Source organism: Staurois parvus, unplaced genomic scaffold (genome assembly GCF_062004578.1).
Source record: "Staurois parvus isolate SC_StPar_1 unplaced genomic scaffold, SC_StPar_1.0 ptg000530l, whole genome shotgun sequence".
Classification (NCBI taxonomy): domain Eukaryota; kingdom Metazoa; phylum Chordata; class Amphibia; order Anura; family Ranidae; genus Staurois; species Staurois parvus.
The window spans coordinates 7401805-7426213 of record NW_028318326.1 but is presented as its reverse complement, the minus strand read 5'-3'; the positions used below and the strand labels follow the sequence as shown (position 1 = coordinate 7426213).

The following is a 24409-nucleotide window of genomic DNA, read 5'->3' as shown; positions in this document are numbered from 1 at the left end:
TGCCAGGTATTATTTTCCAACTTTCAAAATGGCCGCTCCGTTACTTCTTGTCCTCTGGTAGCATCCGACGTCACGTCCCTTGATGCATTTTGTCACTTCCTGGACTTATTCATAAGGGGTGTCAATATACACACTGTATATTGGCAGTGGCCTGATGGCTTTAGTGTCTCTCCATATGGATATGGATGTGGCAGACCCACGCTATAAATGGCCGCGTTATAACTGTGTCTAGTACTATGGTGTCCTTTAGTTTGATACATATGGACATTGATTTATAAGTGGATCCATTATCAGCCTTTTCAAATAACCTGTTTATACATATTGGATGTTTACATTTAGAGGAAGTTACTGGTACCAGAAGTTTTGTTGACTCTTGGCCAAGAATTTTTTTATTTTTGCTCATGCTTTTAATGTTACTAATAAAGAGAAGTGCATTTTTTATATTTCTCTTTCGTAAGGGGTTGGAAGTCAAAGTCAGGTCACTTTTTATTTTTGTTGGTTTATTAGTACACCGACGTCTCCCCCAGACATACAATATTTTTTTCATTATTTCCTATATTGTATTTTTCCATTTTGGTACTAGTCACCTGTTTTTATGTGTGTTGTAGTCAAGTCTATATCCTGCTGCTGTGGTAGGGACTACTATACAAAAGATATGTAAAGTTGCTTTTGAACACCTAAAGACCTACAAAATGCAAATTATGGGGTACCATGAACTGGGTTTAATTTCCACCAGGCGCCAATTGCATGGTGTTTGAGTTATTTTGTGTGGAACTTCTTTGGGTACAACGATTTCCTTCCACTCTTGAAATACATACAGGTAGGTTAATTAGCACCCACCCAAATTTTCATGCGTATGTACAACATTACATCATATGCTTTTGAAAGAAAATGGATGCGAATGGTTCTCTGGCCTCTCTGAACTGCAGCAGAATATTTTGGACCAACATAAGTAATACATGTAAATTAGTTTTTAACTATACCAATGAACATTGTTTACTGCCATAAAGCATTTGCGTACCTGATCTAAAAGTAGGGGGTGTACTTGATCCCACAGGACTGTCTGGCTTGGATTCAAATGTAACATCTGCTGTTCTGTTACTGCTGCTATGGGAGGACTGATTCAGCACCTGGTAATTGCCATCTTGTCCATTTCTACTCATGCACATAAGACAAACGCCAGACAGCAGTATACTAACAGACAAAATCACTGCTGTGCTGATAATCTGTGTCAAAACAGAGAAAAGCAATGTTATATTTTATTCAGCTGTGGGGATTATAACCATTTCTTTTTTAAACCCTCACTCTGACCCAAGCTCCTCATATTGTAGGGAGAAACATTGTGTTATTGTATGGAAGAGGCATTACTAGAATAGTTACACATCCCCCCCCCCACCCCCTTCCTATTTGCAACCCCTCACACAATTTATTGGTTTAAATGATTGAAAAAAAAGACACTGTCACTTTGTCTACCCCTACCCCACCCACTGATACTCACATTGCAAACAATTCCGACTCCATCTTCCATCATCAAAACTGATACCAAAATCCCTATTTTTTTAGTTGACGTTTAGACACTAAGGGCAGCAGTAATGTCACATCCTACCTCGTGTGACCATGCTTGGGTCTAGAGTTCGGCTGCTTGACCTGAGCACTGTCACATGGTAGGGAGTCACGTGCTCCCTATGCACCCCTGAGCCAACAACAGGAGCTGCAAGAGGGCACTGGAAAGGTGGGTATCAGTGGGCAAAGGGCCTCCTTAAACACACTGACTTTGCCCTAAATGTGCAAAAAAGAGTCCGTGTCTTTTTTAAAGAGATGCAATTACTTAATTACCTTATTTTTATCTTAAAGTCTTACCTGAGACTTTCCATAAAAGAAAGCAGAATCAATGTTGTCTAGATCACGTTCTCCTACACTCAGAAGGACGCACACCATTAAGACAGGAATGCTGGTTGGACAAAAACAAAAAAAATTCGAACAACACCCACAATACAATTTATTTCTATTAAACCTACATATTGGGTCACACAACATTAGCTTCATGCATCTCTTCCTGGACCTGACGGATACCAAAGATCAGTTATGGATTCCTTCAATAAATTGAGTACTGTCCATGATACTTTTTTTATTTGCACTAACATACAATTTTGAGGACAAGCTTTTGGGGAGTGTCCCCTTCTTCAAGGTCCAAGCAGTACTGCTTGGACCTTGAAGAAGGGGACACTCCCCGAAAGCTTGTCCTCAAAATTGTATGTTAGTGCAAATAAAAAAAAAAAACAGTATCACGGACAGTACTCAATTGTTTGTCGCAAATGCACTAATACGGCTACAATCACCTCAAGCAAAATGGATTCCCTCAATAATATTTATAAGCAGCAGACTTGATCCCAGACTTCCTCACTGCTGGAGTTTGTTAATATACTTGCAATGTACATAGATCACCCAAAGGCAATTGTTTTCTGCTCAACAAAAGTTACTACAGCCCAGTCCATTTCCAATATCAGTGGAATTCCCCCTAAACCTTTATCACATATACGCAACAAATGCCATGTCCAAATACATTACTACTGAATACTTACCCCCAACCAGCTAAAGCTATTATCACTACAGGAATATTCCCAAATTCTCTCTTCTTTAGTAGAAATAGTGATAACGAGATTAGACCTGGAAATAAAATCATGTGCCAACATTTATATATAATTTATAATTCTTTCAGTATTAAAATAACACATAACTAAAGAGCAAAATAGGCTGTACTGTGCTCTAGAACTATTTAGATCTGAAATTCTGACGTTTCCTTTTTAAAGCACAGACTTAAAAAAAAAAAAACATTGTATTCTGGTAAATATATGTTGTAAGTAATAATATATTGAGTCTTTTTAAAATGAAACATACATTCGTTTCAATTTCTTCACTAAATGAATATACAGACCAAGCTGTCCAGAAAAAGTAACAGTCACAAGGTTGGGCCAGACTACAGTGTCTAGGGTTTTTTTTTTTATTTATTTTTTTTTTACAATTCTTAAGTTTTTTTTTTTTTTTAAATGTGACTGTTGTAAACACTCCTGAAAATGTTATGTTGGTTCCAGTTACTGTCACTTTCGCTGGTCAGCAATGTCTGCATGCACAAGTGGAAAAAATATAAAAGTATGTGAGATAAGAAAAACTATTTTTCACAGAAACTGAATTATCTAACCAGTGAATACAGTGCCAATATTTTTTAAATGCATTATAAACACTCCAACCTGCACCTTGTGTTTTTTCACCTGCATAGGATGTGCACTGATCATGTAGTGTCATGGTGTTGTTTGTTGCCCTGTACTCACAGTCTATAGTAGAGTAACTCTTCAGATTCCTGTGTCAGATGTTTCAGTGTGTTCAGATGCGAGGCATGCAACATGGTACTGCACAGGGTAATCATGACCTCTTTCCTGTGAAGAGACTACATATCCCACAGTCCCTGGGTCTCGAGGTCTAGTGCTCTGCAAGTGAGAGCTAAATAGTAATTAAATTTGGTACAGAAACAAACAGGCAGAGCAATTAAAGGATAAGTTTGCCTTTTGGAACTTGTTACATGTTCCACTTGAATTTAGGGTGGAACATGTAACATGTTACAGCTCCTGCAGCCTCTCCCCCTGATCTCTGCCTCAGTATGACAGCAGACTTGGAATCTTCTCCCTGCATCTGCTCTCACAAATAAAAAACAGCGCAGCCATGTGGGACTCTGTCCACGTCCTTAATTCACACTGTGAGGGTGCTGATGTGTGCCCTTGTAGTTCATTCACAAGCCCTGCAGCTTTGTAACCGACAGTATAATGTATAGTACCCATTGGGTTGAAACATGGGTACAGCCAAGTGTATATATCCAGTGCCATGGCCGAACTACAGTGCATTATATTGGAAATTTAGGAATATGGACTTTGGAGGCACATACCAGACCAAAAAATTATAAAAAACACAATCATTTTAATAATGACAATAGCATAACACTTTACACAATACAGTACTAAAAAAAAAAAAAAAAAAAAAAAAAAAAAAAAAACTACGTAAAAAACCTAAGCACTCTAAATGGTGGGATCCTCTATAATAACACCATCTATGAGGACTATGTAAATATATAACACAATAGGTGTTACACCAGCTGTTTCCTATCCTCCAGGTGCAGGGGATCCACCATCCTTTGTATCACACGCAACATGTTTCACAACAATGGTTGCTTAAATTTCCAATATAATATACTTTGTAACCAACAGCCCGTATGCAGGTTTGGGCTAAAAGGTGCAGGACTTGTTTGCAGAAGCCTGACATTGTACCCTGACTCACTGATCACGGGTGCATGGCTTTCCAAGCTTCTGCAAAAATATGTGCATTTATTATTATTATTTTCCTAAAAGGTGAAGTTATCCTTTAAAAGAGAGATTACTATGCAGTTTTGCATCACAAATGTGGGAGTGCTAATGTGGTAAAACACATTGGAAATGGCAAAGCATTCATTGGACACTGTGTGACCTGAAACAAGAAGTTGCCTATCCCTTTTGCAAATAGGGACAAGCTAGGTGAATGAATATTTAGACATAGAAGTTATGACACTACAAACTGCAGCCACAACATGTAAACCCATCATTACAAGGTAAGGCAAACAAGCGACACAGGGAAAATAGTAACTACACAAATACCTAGCTAAAACAAAGAAAAACATTTGAAAGTGTACAATGCTTTTAACAAATGTGAAATAAAATTTGAGCCGCACACAGAATTCTATGTATTAAGTAATAAAAAAATACCTGTCCACAAGTATGTACTGTAGAGGGCACTGTATAATATTACAAACACTAGGATCTGTCCCACCACATTTCTCTCATGTATTATGAAGTTCCATAACACCATTCCAATGCAGACAATCAGCTGAACAAAGAAGAAATACCAATTAAAACCATAAGGCAATGTTGCAGCAAGAGGAAATGCGGACTGAGTTTTGTCGCAGAAGCCAGCAGCGAGATTACCCTCACCATTCTAAACTTCCATATATCCTGACACCAGGGCTCCAGTAAGAAAAAAAAATGTAATAAAACCAAAATATGATTTTGTGTCAAGCATAAGGGAGAGCCACATGCTTTAAAAAGTGTTTCCTCCTTTTCAAAGTTGATGAGTTAATTCAAAGTTTGCACCCACCCGCAGAAGTTCATTTGGTACAGATCACATAGCACTAGGCCATACACCCAGCCTTTTATACTATTTATCGGATTAGCACACATAAAAGCTTATGCTCATTGGAAGATTTACACCTTATAAAAACACACCTTGATTCAGTATGATAAGGTATACATTAATGGCTGAAATGTGTTTGTAGCACCAGCCAGCATTGCACAGATTTAACAAGCACTGCTGAATGTTCCACTGTGTCACACTGAGGCTTGTAGTCATTTTAGAGGAAAAAAAATATATATATATACACTTGACTAAAAAGGTTACATCAACACAAGTCTGCCAAGAGGCATAAATCACCATGCGAGATGCAGCCCTTAAAAAGACTGAGCAGAGCTCTATGTGGCCATGAAGGTATTATGTGAAATAGAAAGGAAACAGACATGCCCATAAAGTTGATGTATACGTTTATTAGCCCCTTCCAGGAAACCAAAAGTAGTACTATAACAAGCTAAGCTTCAGATAGAAATGTAAAACAAATACAATTAAATGTGAGCCTTTCAAAGATTTCAAAGCAAGGTTCCTATGTAAAAGCAGGCAGCACAACATTCCTACTAGTGCCTTATTAGCTATAAAGCCCTCCTCAGTGTGTCTCTGCACAGTGTTATTGGCCTAGCACAAAAGAGAGAGCACAGCAATGACCGCATCAGTACGCTGCTGTTCCTTAATTGTCAAAGCTCTAGACTTACCTTTCCAGCAGCTGGTGTTTTGGAGAGACACCACTTTGCTTCTCCCTGGCCATAGAAGTCACTTGACATTTGGGTAGACTGAACGCCTGTTACACATTGTTCTTCCCATCAACCCGTGTGTCCTGTACTGATCTATAAGTCACAGGGAGGAACCACAGCATGTGGTGGGGGAACAGGTATTCTACATACCTGGATTAGTTGCTATAACCAAGGAGAAGCAAAATGGAGGCACTTTAACACATGGGTAATTTCCCAGAAAATCAGCTTTAGTAAAATCAGTGCAAACATTACCTAAGAAGAAGCAGATCGAATACTTTTAACTTTAGACTAGAGGCCTCATGCACACTGCGCGTTTAGGAGCTTTTGACTTTTTTTTGCCAAAGCCCCTGAACTCAACACACATAGGCTTTTACCTGTTTCTAGGAGCAGCAGAGTTGAGCGGCAATTAAACGCTCCTCTCTTGAACACAAAGGATTGCGTTCAGGAGAGAAACGTTTTGGCCAAGAAAATGCCAAATGTGGCAAAAACATGTGTAAATACACTCCTAAGTGCTAGCTGCATTCAGCATTTGGGTGTTTATTCAATTCAACGGCAAGTACGCTAGCCAATGAAGTGAATAAACATCCAAATGTTTGTGAAGGCTCAAGTTTTTTCACCTTTAAAAACCTTCTGAGTGCAGCAGTGCCCTCAGCCCCCTCAATACTTACCTGAGCCCCATCAAGAGCAAGCGATGTGCATGACAGCCTTGGCTGTCCCAGGTCTCTGCCTCCTCATTGGCTGAGACAGCAAGCGAGAGTCATTGGCTCCCACTGCTGTCAATCACACCCAGTCAGCCAATGAGAAGTGAGAGGGGGCAGGGCCAAACCACGGCTACGTGTGTGAATAGACACCGAGCAGCGAGTGCCCCCATAGCAAGCTGCTTGCTGTGGGGGCACCTGACAGAAAGGAGGAGCCAGGAGAGCCTGCGGGGGAACCAAGAAGAGGAGGATCCAAGCTGCTCTGTGCAAAATCACTGCACAGAGCAGGTAAGTATAGACATGTGTTATTTTACAAAAAAAAAAAAAAAAATTAACCTTTAGTATTGCTTTAAATGTGGCTAAATGCGATACGTTTACATGCGTTTTTCTGCTACCAGGAGAGTTAATGTCTAGGGAAGTTCCAGTGTACATGTAGCCTAACTGTATGGAAAATGTTTAATACATTCTGCATTGAAAGGTCGCACTATCCAAAATGTGCTATCTGGATCTCCTTCCAAATATTCCAAAGAGAATAATTACAACATACATAAAGGAAAAAAAAAAGCCCATAAAAGACTCACTTGAGCCAGAAGCAGATTTGCAGTCAGTAAATGAGGAAGTCTTTTATATTTTTTACTCAATAACAAAACAGCAAGAGACCAAACCTGCAAAAAAATATAAAAATGATTAAAATGAATCAATGAATAAAATTATATAATTGTGAAGTTGCTCCATTCACCCTCTCATTTGAAGCACTGTGCATTCCCATTCCACTGCACATCTTCAGATGAAGATCCTATCTACTTTGGGGTTTTACCCATCATTATTTGGATGTATCAAACACATATTACATACCCTGCCAAAACACTAAATTAAATAGAGGATTCCCTTCTTTGCATATATATTTGCACCCGTATGTATAGGAAGGGAACAGCATCCCACCTATTTTCTGCATGGCAGCTGCACTTTAAAGCAGAACTCCAGAAAAAAAAAAAATCTAAAATACACAAGTAAAACAAATTTACATACTTACATTTCACCTGCTGAAGTTTTACAATTCAGGTCAGTCAGTTCTAGGATTCACACACCTGTACCATTGTGTGTGTGTGTACACAGACAGGTGCTATCACTATTGTCTATTTCAGCTGTAAAGCTTCCGGTGACCCCTGCCTATCCAACCTACATTGTATCAGCATCATTAGTCTGCTAAATGATTATCCACTGTGGAGGCAGATGTAGCAAACACAAAGTGGAACAGAAAATAGTTGTATTGGCCACTTGGCTATGCAATGTGACAGAAGCATGTAAATAAGATGACTGGCTTAACAGAACAGAAATCCTAAGACTGTTAACATTGTACATGCTTTAAATTTTCATCTGTAAGCTTAGTAGTTTGTCTAGAGTTCCAATTAAATTTAATCACTTGATAGAAAACAGTCAACTTACAAAAGTAGCATTTCATTTAAAATACAATGCAACAATCATTAGAGGACATGCTATGTGAACATGATATGTTTAATAAAACACAACAAATTTATTACATACTGAACATCAATGGTAAACTCACCAAGGCAAACAAACTGACAACGCCGATATCAAAGCTGACATTTTGCAAAGAAGACATTAAACGTTTAGGATCCATTGAAGGAATAGTCAGTAGCCAGGCTGAAACATACATAATTGGAGCTGATACAAAGGTACTGATAACCATACCCGATGTGATCTGAAAAAGAATAAACAAAATGTAGGGATTAGTTGCCTTGCTCCACGCCTTTTATTTTCATCTGTTGATCTTCTGCTGTTTTTTTTTTTTTTTACTTAACTCTTAGGCTTCTCCGCCTTCATGGGATTCTTTTCCCCTTTCCTGTGGGTGACACTCTTTTTACAGCCTACTAGCCTGGAAGGATGATTGAGTCGCCATCCTTCAAATCTTAGTAGATGACATGATTCCCCTGCATTATCATCCCACCCTGACAGAGACTAACCTCTATGATCTTCCTGTATGGACCTTTCTTTGTGCTTAAAGAATATATAAACCCAACATTTAATATTCCTGATATGTGCCTGCTGTACCATATACTTGTATGAAAAATTATCCTGTTCTCCATGTATTGCTTCCTTTGTGTGAAATCCCTGGTGTTTCTGCCAGCTTTTCTATTAAAAACTGACTACACTGCTAGAGAACTGACCACACTGTGTTCTCCAGCTTAGTGTCTGCTCTTCTCCAATGATCAGACTTGTCCTGACACCCCCCCGACACAGGTTTTCACTGGGAAGCTCAGTATTATGCTGTTTCTACTCCCCCAGCTCTCTAAGATCCTTATGTAGCTCAGAACTGAGGGAATGTGATCAATTATGAAAAAGGTATTTATGTTTTTTTATCTATACACAAATGTTTTACTTTTCATTTCCATTTTAACCTGAATGGGTTGTTTTACAAGGTGAGGGTTTATAATTACTTTAATATATACAGTATGAGAATCCTGTTTTGATGTGCTGCTTTTGTCTTATGCTGTGGCTTGGCACAGCGTTCCCATTGGCCTAATGGTTGTAACTACTCTATGTTCCCTATTGAAACCTAATAAAGTTTTATTCCATAAAAAAGTAGAGATCAGCTCTTTGGATTGATGTTAACTTTGTGTCAAAAAATGACTTCACACTGTTTAGGAAAACATACATTAAACAAAATATTGCATTTAGCTACCAAGAACAAAGCGGCAAAAGAAAAAAGTCACAGAAATTTTGATTATAACACTGAAAATGCCATTGTCCTAGAAACAGCAAGAGCCTAAAAATGAAAGGACAGTCTTTTTTTAACCTTACTAGTTATGGAACTAAAAGCTTTAGCAGGTATAAACCGAGTCTCGGTGTGCCGACTGTCTCCAGTGAAAATTCAGCTACAAATTCTTATAATGTGACAAAGAAAGAATTTGCACAACAGCCCCTATGTATACTTAACTATAGCTGCACGCACCCTGTATCACCTACACATTCGCAAACCTTTAGGTGATAAAAAAAAAAATCTTATAGACATTTATAGAAGACTTCAGATTAGGCCTTTTGTTTTTGTTTTGCACTTTTCCTATATCTCCTTTGGTACTTTGATGTATAAACGTGTTTACAGAGCTCAACCTCTGAACATTTACACACACAACTTAATGAGTCAGATCAGACACTCATGTCCCTTCCCCCCCTCCTTTCACATGAATCTCAAAATTAGACTATGCATTTATGCCAGTAGGGAGTGAAGCACATCAGAGGAAACCAACAGGTGGAGTTTCTAATTTACTTGTTTCCATAAAGCTATCTTGAAGACTTGCAGAACCGCAGTGAGCAGCCCTATTACTTTGTATGAAAGTGCGGTATTCCAAGCTTCCTCTGAATAGACGAGATCGCTAGGCATGCAGATGACTTCATGATCTCCACCTTAACCAATCAGAGCAATCCTTGTATTCACTAATAAAAATAAAAAATACTTCCTGTGAATGGTTGAGAAGCACTCAGCCTGATTTGATTATGTGCTAGCAGTAGATGGGAAGTCCTTGTGCTGCTGCTAAAACACAGAGCTGCATACTGTATGTAGGTGATGCTGCATACAGTTTATATAGTGCTGACAGCAGCTGCATCAACTAGTAAAGGAAATTGTCAGTATATGCCAGCTTGTCCCAAACTAACTATTTAGAGTGAAAGTAAACCTGGAGTTCGGCTTTAACAGTTAGAAAGAAAGGAATGTATATTGTCATTAACATAACAGATGGAATACGATTCTCAGAAACAGTAACATCAAATATTCTGGATCAGTAGTTAAAACACCCCCAGAAACATTCTTAAAAATATGTGCAAAGTATCATAAGGCTCTATAATGATATCTTTATTCATACGCACAATCTCTACTTCCAAGTTAAACTGGTGGGCAAATATAGCAACACCGGGTGCCACTGGGAAGACTCCATACAGAAATGCATAGTTCGATAAACTGGTGTGGTTGACCACCGAATTACTCTTGTCCAACAGTTCCACCATTTCCCTGCAGATAAGAGGCAGAACAAGCCTGAAACAAGCAAGAAAACAAAGTGAGTGACTGATCAATCAAGCAGAACAATTTAAAGCGCATTTAACTACGTATGATGTAGCAAGTTACAACTTCAGGAACCTACCAAAGAGTCTTGGATAAAAGGGCAAGCAGTGTGCTCAGGTTAAAAGGAGGTGAAGAGGGCAGTATATTTGTGGGTGACAATAGATGGACAGACAACAAAGCCTGAAATAATTTCCTAAAAAGAAAGGGTAAAAGATGCTTTTTGTTTTTTTAAAAAGTAGACTTCTGTTTCAAGGAAAAATTGATAAGCTTCTCACAAGGTGATTAGTACTGTCAGCCACATAACCTAGTTACATTAATGTTGTGCCTTATGAATATGGATATTAAATGTACACCGCGTGCATCATATCACTCTAAGAAGCCTAAAGTCTGTCTCCAGACAAGTCCCAATTTTGTAGTTTCAAAAAGATGGCATGACTACACACTAGCAGTATGTTTTATTTCAGTCAATAATACCAACAGCTCGATACAGCATATGAATACAAATGTGAATACTCCTACGCGTTTCACACCATCTGGTGCTTTCTCAGTATGATCATTTGAGTTCCATGCCAACCTTTAACAAAACCTTGGTAGGGGAATGCATATGGTTCAGCTATGGATGGCTCAGACCAACACTATATATACATAAGTATAGTAATTGTAAGATCTAAAACAAAAACACATAGGAAGAACTATAAAAAAAAAAAAAAGTGACATTTGGATTAATTTGAATTTAAACAGGATACTGCTACATAGTCAAAAATATGCAACAGCTAATACATTTTAAAACAACCATAATGAATTACTGCAGACACAAATTATCTACCTCAGTGGCATATCATCCATGTGGGCAGTGTGCGTGGGACCCCAAAAGAAGGTGGGCCCACTGTGCCCTGACACATGCTGCCCCAAGTGGCGGTAGAGCAGACATGTAAGCAGAACTTTTTTCATTTTCGGCACTGCAGCCAGGATTTCTAAGATAAAAGTGCCAGCCGTCATTGACTGGTGGAGTGATATGCTCCTCAGGCTTTATCTAAATTCTGAGGCTGGAGGGTAGGGCTATGCTGAGAGCAGCTGTAATGAGAGCAAGAGTCATTACATCAAGTGGCAGCTGGCACACAGCAGGGATCCCTGGACTAGTGCAGTTTTTTTTTCTGGTGAGAATTTACCATACATTTACTGTAGAGTCTTCAGTAAATGTACAGAATAAGACCTAAGCAGTATCTGCAGAGCACTGCACCACATACAGGATAGGGTCTGAACAGTGTCTGCAAAGAATGGCAGAGCTTCTTCTCCACTGTGGAACAACTCCTCCCAGCATGGAGCAGGTAGATCATATAGAGATCTGAATCTGCAGAGTCTGAGTTGTGTAATGTGATGTGTAAATTGGCTCTCACCACAAAAATATCATTTAATTTGTCTTTTGGGCAAACTTGATGTCGGATTACAAATGGGACCTTCTACTCTGATTATACACCAATCAGCAATAACATTACAACCACCCACCTAATATTGAGCAGATCCCTCTTTTGCTACCAAAACAGCCCTGACCAATTGAGGTATGAACATATACTGTGGTATCTGGCACCAAACTATCAGTAGCAGATCCTTTCACGTAGAACTATAGGCAAAATGTTTTTACATTTTGGATAAAAGGCGGGTTATAACCCCGGTCAATTTTTTTTTTTGCAATCTGTGTCCCATTGGGCAAATTTACCTTCACTTCCTGTCCAATAACCAAAACAGGAAGTAAGAGGAAATCCCAAGGTCACCAGAACAAGTATCCCCACTGGAAAATTTCCCCCTATTCCGGTTCTGGGGACAACCCAAAATGTGGGATTTTCTTTTATTGTCACTTTCAGTGATAATGGTAAATAGGATAAATACAAAGGGTGAAATCTCTCTAACAGGGGCACAGTCAGCAATAAAAACCTGTCTAATCCATCTCCACTCTGCCCAAAACTGAAAACAAAAAAGAATATAGGCTTGTCTTCGTTATACTTTAAGTCAATAAGTTGTAATGTGAGGCCTTCATGGATCGCATTTGTTTTTTTTAGAACATCGCACAGATTGAGATCTTGAGATTTTGGAGGACAAGTAAACACTTTAAAGTGGTTGTAAAGAGATTTCTGGGATGGACTTCGTCCTCGTTCTCTCTAGTGCTTTTTGACAAAGTATCAGATACCTTCCAGGGAATTGTTTTGCTACCATCAAATTATATCTTTTATCACTAGTAAACTCAAATTACTCGTAGAACCTTGCACACTCTTTTAGAGGTCTCCTGTGGGGCAACTGGGATGATTAAGGGCCGTTTGTCCATTATTTATGCTTCCCTTGTTGATCCACTCACTAAATTATCTTCTATGACTCAATGGGAAAGGGATTTGAATAGCTCACTAGACCAGGACACTTGGCGGAATGTGGCCCATACTCTATCAAAGATTTCGATTAATATTGCTCTTATTGAATCCAATTACAAAACACTACTTCGCTGGTATCTGGTTCCTACACGCCTTGCTAAAATGTATCCATCAGTATCACCTAATTGCTTCCGACACTGCAGACAAGAGGGCACTATGTTCCATATCTGGTGGAAATGTCCGGTAGTGAATAGATTTTGGATCCGAATGTTTAACTTCATCTATACGGTGACAGGAATTACCGTATTTTTCGCTCCATAAGACGCACTTTTTTCCCCCCAAAAAAGGGTGGAAAATGTCAGTGCGTCTTATGGAGCGAATGTAAAGCAGCCAGTCCGGTATTTCTGCCGCCACCATGTCAGAATATCAGGCCGGCCGCTTAGCTCTTCTCTCCTGCAGGACCTTACCTGTTCCTCGGTCCAGCCTTCTGGCGGCGGCTTCTGTGACAGCCGGGTGCCCACTGCGCATGTGCGAGAAGCGCCGCGCTTTGTGAATGGTCCGGTGTCTTCTGGGAAACATGGCAGGTCCCAGAAGGCTCCGGGCCATTCGCAAAGTGCGGCGCTTCTCGCGCATTGGGCACCCGGCTGTCACAGAAGCCGCCGCGGGAAGGAGGAAGGACAACTTCACGGAAATGGGAGCGGGTACCTGTCAAATTCAGGTACCCGCTCCCCCTCCCTCCCCAAAGGTCCGCAGTCTCTGGTAATCTCCTTTACTGTCTGCAGTCTCTGGTCTTCTGTACCGTGTCCGCAGTCTCCGGTCATCCCCTGTACCGTGTCCGCAGTCTCTGGTCATCCCCTGTACCGTGTCCGCAGTCTCCGGTCATCCCCTGTACCGTGTCCGCAGTCTCCGGTCATCCCCTGTACCGTGTCCGCAGTCTCCGGTCATCTCCTGTACCGTGTCCGCAGTCTCCGGTCATCTCCTGTACCGTGTCCGCAGTCTCCGGTCATCTCCTGTACCGTGTCCGCAGTCTCCGGTCATCTCCTGTACCGTGTCCGCAGTCTCCGGTCATCTCCTGTACCGTGTCCGCAGTCTCCGGTCATCTCCTGTACCGTGTCCGCAGTCTCCGGTCATCTCCTGTACTGTGTCCCCAGTCTCTGGTCATCTCCTGTACTGTGTCCCCAGTCTCTGGTCATCTCCTGTCCTATGGCCACAGTCTCTGGTCATTCCCTGTGGGGATGGTGTTCCCTGTTTACAATATCATCGACTAATGTTTTTTCATATGCCTATATATTTTATGAATATGTTTATACAACCCATCTCACCATGTAGGTGGACAATGTTTCTATTTCTGTGTATACCAATTTTTCAATAAAGATATTGAAAGATAAAGTGGTTGTAAAGGCTGAAGGTTTTTTTACCTTCATGCATTCTATGCATGAAAGTAAAAAACCTTCTCTGTGCAGCGGCACCCCCCAATACTCACCTAAGCCCCCTCTCCATCCAACGATGTGCACTGGAGTCTTTGATATGCCAGGGCTCCATCTCCTCATTGGCTGTGACAGCAGCGGGAACCATTGGCTGCTGCTGCCAATCAAAGCCAGTGAGCCAATGAGGAGAGTGGGTGAGGCCGAGCCAAAGCTCCATGTGTGAATGGACATATGGAGCAGCGGCACCGGAGCGTGCCTACTCAGGTGCCCCAACAGCAAGCTGCTTGCTACAGGGTCACCCAACAGGAGGGAGAGGCAAGCAGCACCAGCAGGGAACCTGAAAAGAAGATCACTTTAGTATCACTTTAAACTATTCTTCAACCATTTTTGCAGTCTGGCAGGGGGCATTATCCTACTAAAAGAGGTCACTACCATCAGGGAATATGACCAGCCTACTACCATCAAGACTGAATAAATCAAGATTGTAATGCTCTGTTTATTCTGACACCTATTAGAACCAGCATTAACTTTTTTTTAACAATTTGAACTACAGAAGCCCTTTTATTGGATTGGACTACACAAGCCAGCTGTAGCTCCCAATGTACATCAATGACTCTTGGCAACCCATGCCCCTGTCACGATTCACTGTGTCTTCTTCCTTGGACGCATTTTGGTAGCTCCTGAACACTGTAGACCAGGAACATCCCTAAAAAGCTGCAGCTTTGGAGTTGCTGTGACCCAGTCGTCTAATTATTACCAATTAACCTCTGTCAAAGTCGCTCAAATCCTTACGCTTGCCCAATTTTGCTTTGTGCTTTCATCACATTAACTTCAAGGACAATATATTCACCTGCTGCCTAATATACCTCACCCCCCTTCAGATGCCACTCTAAGGAGATAATCAACATTATTCACTTTACCTGTCACTGGTCATAATGTTTTGGCTGATTGATGTAGCCAAATACAGAGAACCTGGAGCGCTGCTCAAAGCACTACAAAACTTCCCCCTGCAGTCCAAAGCACAGATCATGTACCGACGTTCAAACTCACTCATCCAGGCTAGCAGAAACTGATCAGAAGACAGCCACTATATAGATAAGTAAAAATATGGCTTCAGCCTGAACTCCACCTGGATATGCTCCTCCGACATGTTTAGCCCTCCCTATGGTGCTTAATCATAGATCTACTCCAAACTCATTTCATTCATTTAACTCCAGGTATGCAAACCACTGACTCCAATTAGCCTTCGGTGAAGTAATTAGTCTATGGGTTCACTTACTTTTTCCTCCAGCACTGTTAATGTTTAATGGGTGTGTTCAATAAAGATACAAGAAATTAGAATTGTTTATGTGTTATAAGCTTAAAGAGGTAAAAAGCCTTCTCAATACTTACCTGAACACTTGGTCTTCATTCCTCTTTTTCCCCAAAGCCAGACTCCCCTTTTCCTGTGCCCTTTGGAAGGCCTGTTCTATCTGTAACAAACTCACCTCCCTCCATGACCTCTTTATCACAAATTCTTTTAACCTTCTTGCCATTATCAAAACCTGGCTTCATGATTCTGACACTGCTTCCCTCTCCCATGGTGGCCTTCTCTGGACTCACTCTCCCAGATCCAGTGTACGGAAGAGGTGGAGCAGGAATGCTCCCGGCCCCACAGAGCACCTATCAGGTACTTCACCCACATCCCTTCTCTGACACTCTCCTCTTTTGAGGCACATTGTATACATCTATTCTCTCCTGTTTCTCTAAGAATTGCTGTGATCTACTTTCCCCCTGGACCAGTATCTATCTTCCTTGATGACTTCTCTGCCTGGCTACCCTTCTCTCTCTCTCTCTTCTGAAATCCCCACAATCATTCTCGGTGACTTCAACATCCCTTTTAATGCTAATACTCCTGCTACTTCTAAACTTTTTTATCTAGCCTCCTCTTTTGGCCTGAAGTATTTGGATACAGGCTTCTACTCACTCAATGGCAACACCCTTGACCTTGTATTCTATTTATGCACTTCATGCAACCTCTCCAACAACCCTCTCCAGCTCTCTGATCAGCACCTTATTAACTTCACCCTCTCCCGGTCTCCCACCTCTTCTCCCTCCAAACACCGTAGAAGCCTTCGCCACCTCAACCCTTCTCTTCTCTGCTATTGACCACCTCTATGACAAAATATCACCCCTGTCCTACCCAGATCTAGCCACTTCTGTCAACAAAACAAAAAAAAAACAAAAAACACCTCTACTCCTTTGGTCTCTGTGACTGTGCCCTTTGTTGGTCCTCATCCTACATATCGGACCGTACCTTCAGTGTTGCTTACAATTCTACTTCCTCTTCCTTGCTCCGTTGGGGTTCCCCAAGGTTCTGTTCTGGGACCCTTCCTATTCTCAATCTACACCTCCTCTCAGCCGATTGCCTCCCATGGCTTCCAATACCATTTCTATGCTTATGACACCCAAATCTATCTCTCTACCCCTCAGCTCACTCCATCAGTTTCCTCATCCTGCCTGGATGTCACACCACTTCCTGAAAATGAATTATGAAAAACTGAGCTCATAATATTTTCTCCCCAACGTGCCCCTTCCACTGACTTCGCTGTCAAAATCAACGGCTCAACCATCAACCCGTCCCCACATGCCAGGGCGCTAGGTGTAATACTAGACTTTGAACTATCCTTTGGCCCCACATCCAATCTCTGTCCAAAGCTTGCAACTTCAACCTCCGCAACATCTCCAAGATATGCTCCTTCCTAACCAATGACACCACAAACCTCACTCCCTGGTCTCCCACCTTGACTACTGCAACTCCCTCCTCACTGGCTTGCCTTTGCATAGGCTATCCCCCCTCCAGTCCATCATGAACGCTACTGCCAGACTCATCCACCTTACGAACAGTTCAGTGTCTGCCTTCCCTCTTTGCCAATCCCTCCACTGGCTCCCGCTCACCCAACAAATAAAATTCAAGATACTTACAACTTTTAAAGCCATCCACAACTCAGCTCCTAGTTACATCACTAACCTGGTCTCAGTATCTATCTTCCTTGATGACTTCTCTGCCTGGCTACCCTTCTCTCTCTCTCTTCTGAAATCCCCACAATCATTCTCGGTGACTTCAACATCCCTGTTAATGCTAATACTCCTGCTACTTCTAAACTTTTTTATCTAGCCTCCTCTTTTGGCCTGAAGTATTTGGATACAGGCTTCTACTCACTCAATGGCAACACCTTTGACCTTGTATTCTATTTATGCACTTCATGCAACCTCTCCAACAACCCTCTCCCGCTCTCTGATCAGCACCTTATTAACTTCACCCTCTCCCGGTCTCCCACCTCTTCTCTTATTACCTTGGTAATAAGATGATTTTATTAAAATAAGATATGTACTCACAAACATAGCAAAATAAAAAGCGTATAGTGTCCAAGGATGTATCACAGGAGATCAAGTAGCATGCAAATCCCACTGGCAGAGAGACTCTCGTAAAAGGCAGACACATTTGGAAGGAAGATCCCTTCTTTCTCAGAGCCAACAAGATAGAGATTGCCCATATATATATATATATATATATATATATATATATATATATATATATATATAAAACATTTAAGACATTTGTATAGACACTCCCATATGGGCTGGATGTGTCATAACAAGGGGGAGGGGTATTGGTGTCAGGGTAAACATACTTGAATGTAACAATTACAATTGAGATTGAAAAATACAAAATGAAAATTATAATAATATTATTATAAATGAAAGTCAATATAGGATTGAGATTAAGATCAGGTACAGTATACAAATTGCACCCATCAATACATGCAGTAGTACAGGTGACATTCTTAAAATATTCTTATATTCCGCAATGGTTGATCTTAACATTTAAGATCAACCATTGCAGAACATAAGAACATTTTAAGATCAACCATTGCAGCACATAATAATATTTTAAGATTAACCATTGCAGAACATGAAAATTATTCTAAGATCAACCATTGCAGCACATAAATATATTTAGAACAACCATTTAAAGACAGCAGACAGCAAACAGCGGAGCCACAGTGTCGTTATGTATCCAGAAGCGAGATACACACTATCCATAAGGGCACAGTGAGTTTTTTGTCTAAGAAACATAGGTGCATGATCAGATATGCTCCTAGGTAGTATAGAAACCTCCAGTATCTTGCGCAACAGATCAGCAGAGACGAATATCAAGTCAATACGAGACAGTTATAAGTAGAAGAAACACAAGCAAAACATTTGTCAGAGGTGTGTGTAAGGGATTTCCGGCTAAGAGAAGATCGCCGCAGCGCATGAATCTGAGCATGCGCAGGGTCCCGACAAGGCATACAGGCAGGCGGGCACTAGGACCCAGGCGCACCTGTCAACAATGACGGCATCGGGCAGGCACTAGGACCCAGGCGCGCCTGTCAGCACTGGGCGGGCCATTTAAAGACCACCTCGGTGCTGATTCAGTGCTGACTGGTCTTCAGCTCCCCCGTGTCCTGCTTGCTTCTGAACGTTTCCTTGTTGCTGACCCGGCTTGCTCCTGACCCGACTCAGACTACTCTCCTGCTCCTGGTTCCTGACTCCGGCTCTGTTCTTGACTCTGGCTTCTCCTGCTGATTTTGTACCTCGCTGCCCGACGGTTGATGACCCTGGCTACTCTATGACCCTGCACCTGTCCAGTGTCCTGGCTACCTACATTGCCCTGCTGCACATCGGGTATTGCCCAGAACCTGCTCTGCCTGCTATTCCGGTAACCAAATCAGAGGATACTCTGCCTACCAAAGTCATCATCTGCAAGAGCCGCAAACAACCACCACTGGCGCTCTTGTCCCCCTAGTCCCTAGACTCCCTCTGTTCCAACCTCAGCGGGGTCAGGGCTAGTGACACAAGTAAGGCCGACCTCGTCAATTCAGTCTCCGATCAGGTACGTGACAGGGTGCTTACATCTCCAGGCATCCCAAAATCCATACAAAGCTGCCCATTTGGACAAAGCACTATTGTTAGAATTGACAGGGTTTAGTTTGTCTACACTTAGGCAAGGTGGCATATTGAAGTCACCTGCCAACACTAGCCTCGCCATAGGAAAGAACGCAAGTAGTGGAGCTAATTTGTGGAAGTGGAAAGGATGTACTGGCGGGGGAAAATAAACACCCAAGATCACCATATCGAGAGAGTCAATATTTGCATGCAAGAGAACATAATTGCTCTCTGGGTTTTGATCTGGATGGAGTAAGAAAAACCGCAGGGACTTGCAGACCAATATACGAACCCCTCTAGCATAGGCGGAATATGTGGTATAGTAGTAGTTACCTACCCATGTTTCTCTTAAGCAAAAGGACCTTACTACCCATCAGATGGGTTTCTTGTAGAATACAGATATGAGAATTGTACTTTTTGAGATAGTTAAAAACCAGGGATCGTTTAAGTTTGGCATTAAGTCCTCGGACATTCCAAGAGACTATAATAAGTGGAGCCATAGTAACCTGAGGAAATATTGCCAGAAACGACTCGCCGATGCGGTGTTCAGCCTCCTCAAGCTGGTCTCAGAACTTATCCATGCCGCGGTGAATTAGACCAATATCTGTCTGAAGGTGGTCCATTTTGGCCGTGAGAGTAGTCTAGCATGCGTAATGGCTTCCATGAGGGCCGTGAAGTTTTGCTGGTCCAGAGCCGCTGGATTGTCTGGCATATTGGATCTTGTGATGTCGGCCCAGACTTCTTCACTACGAGGAGCGGAGGACGCTTGTACCTGGCAGACAGCTTGCCCATAGCCAGTGTCTACGAGTGGGGGTGCAGGTCAACGAGGAGGAGAGGTCAGTAATCCTTGTACAAATGCGGATAATAAGACACATGCCGCAGAGCTCCCTTCTCAAGCGCCTGCTCCAGCTGCCATCTTTGACAAGCCCCCCTGGCAGTATCATGTATAGTTGTGCTATTATGTGTTTATATTTTGTTAATTTTTCATTGCTATGTACTGTATAGCTATAGTCTGAGAAATCCACAGCTGCATATAATGCATCCCTCTATCAAGGGGGGAGAGGATTCACATCTGTGTTGTTCCAATGCTTTATTGAGCTGTTAGTTGTATCAACTGGTAAATATATCAGATATTACTACTAGTGTGCAGTCATTTCATCTTTTGAAACTTTAGTCTGTAATGAGCTGGACTAGCACCCGGCTACCTGGTGAGCAAAGACTAACCTGGAACAGCCTCAGATTTTTCTTATATTAATATTTAATTCTATCCAACCATCTGCATGTTGTCTAAAATCTGCCCTATCCAACACCAGTGCCAACAGGAGCATTAGCATAGTCACAGGTATGCTTTGGGCCAATCACCCTTATTTAACCCTTAATGCAAACCAACAGCAATTTTTCTGTAATTTCTGCCTGCTATGTGTAAAAGGCACTCCAGGTGACTGTATGACAAATCAGGTTCTGCATAATGCCCCTGCATCCCATAAACGTAGGAGTCAAGTAATACATTTTGACCCTGTTCCATGTAACGTACCTATCTGTTAGGCTGCTCATCATACTGACATGTCAACAGAATGCTGGGTAAGACAGGGTCCAGGTCAGCACATGTACCCTGAGTTTTGCGGGCATAAGGGCACTAAACTGGGATTGTATGCATTGTGTGTGCTATTCATAGTACCAATTCATCGTGAAAGGGAGGGTAGTAACATGCTCCTCTATACCTGGAAATACTGGCATTAGTTTTCAATGTGGCTAAAAACGGAGCAGCAAAAAGGTAAAGACAGCATACGTGGCACAAAGCACAGTTTTGTTTTTAAGTTAACAAAAATTATAGTTTAATAACCCTAGACTATATCCGAGGCCCAGCTGGGCCTCCTTCATACGGTCCTGTACCAGCCAGTGTATATGTGCTGGGCCCATCTATAGAGAGAAATTGCCACCTTATACAGGCAGATATGGCCATTACTTTCTATGGCTGAACGCCGCCCCTTGGCTTGTAGAGGTCTGAGCTGCACTTCCTATGCTTCCTCTCTGGCCTGCATCTTCCACATATTCCTATGAAGAATTCATTAGAGCAACACAGTCTTTAGCCTACAGTGTATACTTTCACCAATCACCATTACCTTTTTCTTAAGTGACATTTCATTAAATTCTGACTGCAGCACTGTGCAATTTGATGGATTGTGTCACACCATACTGTGATATATAGTACTGTGCAAGAGTTTTAGGTAGTTGTGAAAAAATGCTATAAAGTATGAATGCTTTCAGAAATAGAAGTGTTTAGTTTATTTTTATCAATTAACAAAATTGAAAGTAAATGAACAGAAGAGAAATCCAAAAAAAAAAAAAAAAAATTGGTGCGACTACCCTTTACCTTCAAAGCTGCATCAATTCTTCTAGGTACACTTGCACACAGTCTTTCAGTTTTTGAAGAAACTCGGCAGGTAGGTTGTTCCAAACATCTTGGTGAACTAACCACAGATCTTCAAACCATCACTTCCAGGACTCCTTGCTCTTATTTACGCTGAAGATAGTTCTTAACCTCCCTGGCGGTATTCCCGAGTGTAGCTCGGGGTAACATTTCAGTACCAAAAGCGGTAACCCCGAGCTACACTCGGGAATACCATGCGGCGCTGCTCCGGCATGTGTTCTTCACTTACCTTACCCTGCGCTCCCACGATGTGTCCCCTGCAGCGTCCCCGGCCATCTCCTCCGGCCGATGCCGGCATCCGGCTTCTGTGTCCTGTCCCTGTGACGTCGGGACGTACGGGCACCGCCGCCGCCGGGAAATTTAAAAATTTTAAAAATGTCATTTTTTTTTTTTCATTTTACACAGTAAAACATTGCTGTTTCAACCTATTTCACATACATATTGTCCCTAGTGCTTTGTCCTGCGCCCTGCCTGCATTTTGTCTGTTCTTTCTGCCTGGAAACTGAGAAATGTCCATGGCGTCCAAAAAGTGTCCCTTTAGGTCAAAAGCGGTTTAGATCAGCTAGAGAACAGCGATAGTAAATCAGAACCACTTACAGAATTGAGTGATAATGATTTGTGGGGGAAATTCGTCATCAGAAACTGAAAACGATTTTGCGTCTGAGCTCAGCAATGTGCGAACTTGGCGCTCTATTTCACATTTCAGTGTTTTTGGTTTGATTATATTATTGAATTAAATTTTTATTATTTTTATATTATTTTTATGATTATTTATTAAATTATAATTTATGATTTTGTGTTTCAAATTTTATCATACCCGGGATGTTTACTAGACTCTTGTTCGGACAGATTTCAGTGAGTTTTTCCTAAAAATTACAGCCTACAATAAAAAAAAATACATATTTCCATGCAAAAAAATGGTACCGCTTTCAGCACCAAAAATCTGAAATAATCATACCGCCAGGGAGGTTAATGACATTGGCTGTATGTTTGTGGCCTTTGTCCTGCTGCAGAATACATTTGGGGCCATTCACATACCTACCTGATGGTATGGCATGATGGATAAGTGTCTGTATTTCTCATCATTGAGGACACCATTGATCCTGACCAAGTCTCCAAATTTACAGAAAGGTAGCCCCAAAATTGCAAGGAACCTCCAACATGCTTCACTGTTGCCTGCAGACACTCCAGCCCTTCGGCAAAAAAGCTGCCTCTTGCTACAGCCAAATATTTAACATTTTGACTCATCAGTCTAGTACCTGCTGTAATTTTTCTGCACCCCACTTCCTATGTTTTCATGCATAGTTGAGACACTTAGCCTTGTTTCCACGTCGTAGGTACTGTAAGACTTTTGGACGCAATTCTTCCATGAAGACCACTTCTAGACAGACTTCTTCAGACAGTGGGTTTACCTGGGTCCCCCCGATTTCCCCCAGACCTGCGATTATGGCACTGCTGGACATCTTTCAGTGTCAAAAGGGAAGTAAGCATGATGTGTCTTTCATCTGCTGCATTAGGTTTCCATGGCCAACTACTGCATCTACGGTCCTCAACGTTGCCCGTTTCTTCGTGCCTCTTTAACCACCTCCCACCCGCCATATTGTACAATGACAGGCGTAAGGTGGTTCTCTCGTTCTGGGAGGACGTCATATGACATCCTCCCATTCTAACCACACATGTGTATGGTAGACGTCCGTGAGCTGTCACCCATGAGCTAGGCGGGATCAGCGCTGTTATATGGAAATAGTAGCCGCTCTGCTTACACCATGACTGCTAATGAGGACCAAGAGCCCTTTGTCTTGGTGGCTTTATTTTGAGCTACAGAAAGGTGGTGTTTCTGCTGAGTCCATCGTATACCGAGTACTAACTACAGCGAGCAGTCCCTGTCCACTAAGAGGGTCCACCAAGAGGTCTAGAGGTCTTCCCCAAGTTGTAACCAGTACCATTGGAGTGCCTTTTACCTACTGGGTCCCAGATGACTACTATTGCCCTCATATGTCTGGTGAGTGCAAGCACACCTTTTTCTTCATATCACTGAAGTCATGTGCACAAATGTGCGGGAAAATCGGCGCATCTTGATTTAATATTTCAAGGACTTTTATACATATTCAGTTTGTTGCTGTTTGATATGTCATTATGAGATGATGTCATTTTATTTAATACTGTCTTCATTAAAGACATCACTTATATGTTCACCCATTAACGCATAAGATTGCGTATTATATGTCACTATTTCACTATATTATATATTAAGAGCGCTGCATCTTTTATATTATTTATGTTTAGGATTTTAGGGGTCAATCTTATGCAAGCTGCTTTTTGATACTATATTCTGAAGTGCTCGCTTTATTATATGGAAATGCAATTATTTTAGTAAACAAACTGCTAAAAAAACTTCTCAATAGCAGTTAGAGCAGTCTTGTGACTTCCATTAGTGTCCAGCAGAGCACTGGTTAAAGCTTGTAATAGGAGTTTTCATTCTTCCCTGACTGTCCTATGAGGGTGCAG

General features: G+C 41.6%; 1 protein-coding gene across 2 annotated transcripts in view; it reads right to left on the bottom strand.

Annotated features, from left to right (window-relative positions):
* GPR155 (G protein-coupled receptor 155) overlaps positions 1–24409 on the bottom strand; it is a 73623-nt gene that overhangs the window by 24041 nt on the left and 25173 nt on the right. For both annotated transcript variants that reach the window (XM_089690478.1, XM_089690479.1), the window contains exons 4-10: positions 10520–10685; positions 8202–8357; positions 7216–7299; positions 4788–4908; positions 2583–2667; positions 1861–1951; positions 1022–1226 (exon numbers count right to left, since the gene is read on the bottom strand). In XM_089690478.1, coding sequence (XP_089546604.1) covers positions 1022–1226; positions 1861–1951; positions 2583–2667; positions 4788–4908; positions 7216–7299; positions 8202–8357; positions 10520–10685 — 908 coding nt within the window. The remainder of the gene's footprint in view (positions 1–1021; positions 1227–1860; positions 1952–2582; positions 2668–4787; positions 4909–7215; positions 7300–8201; positions 8358–10519; positions 10686–24409) is intronic.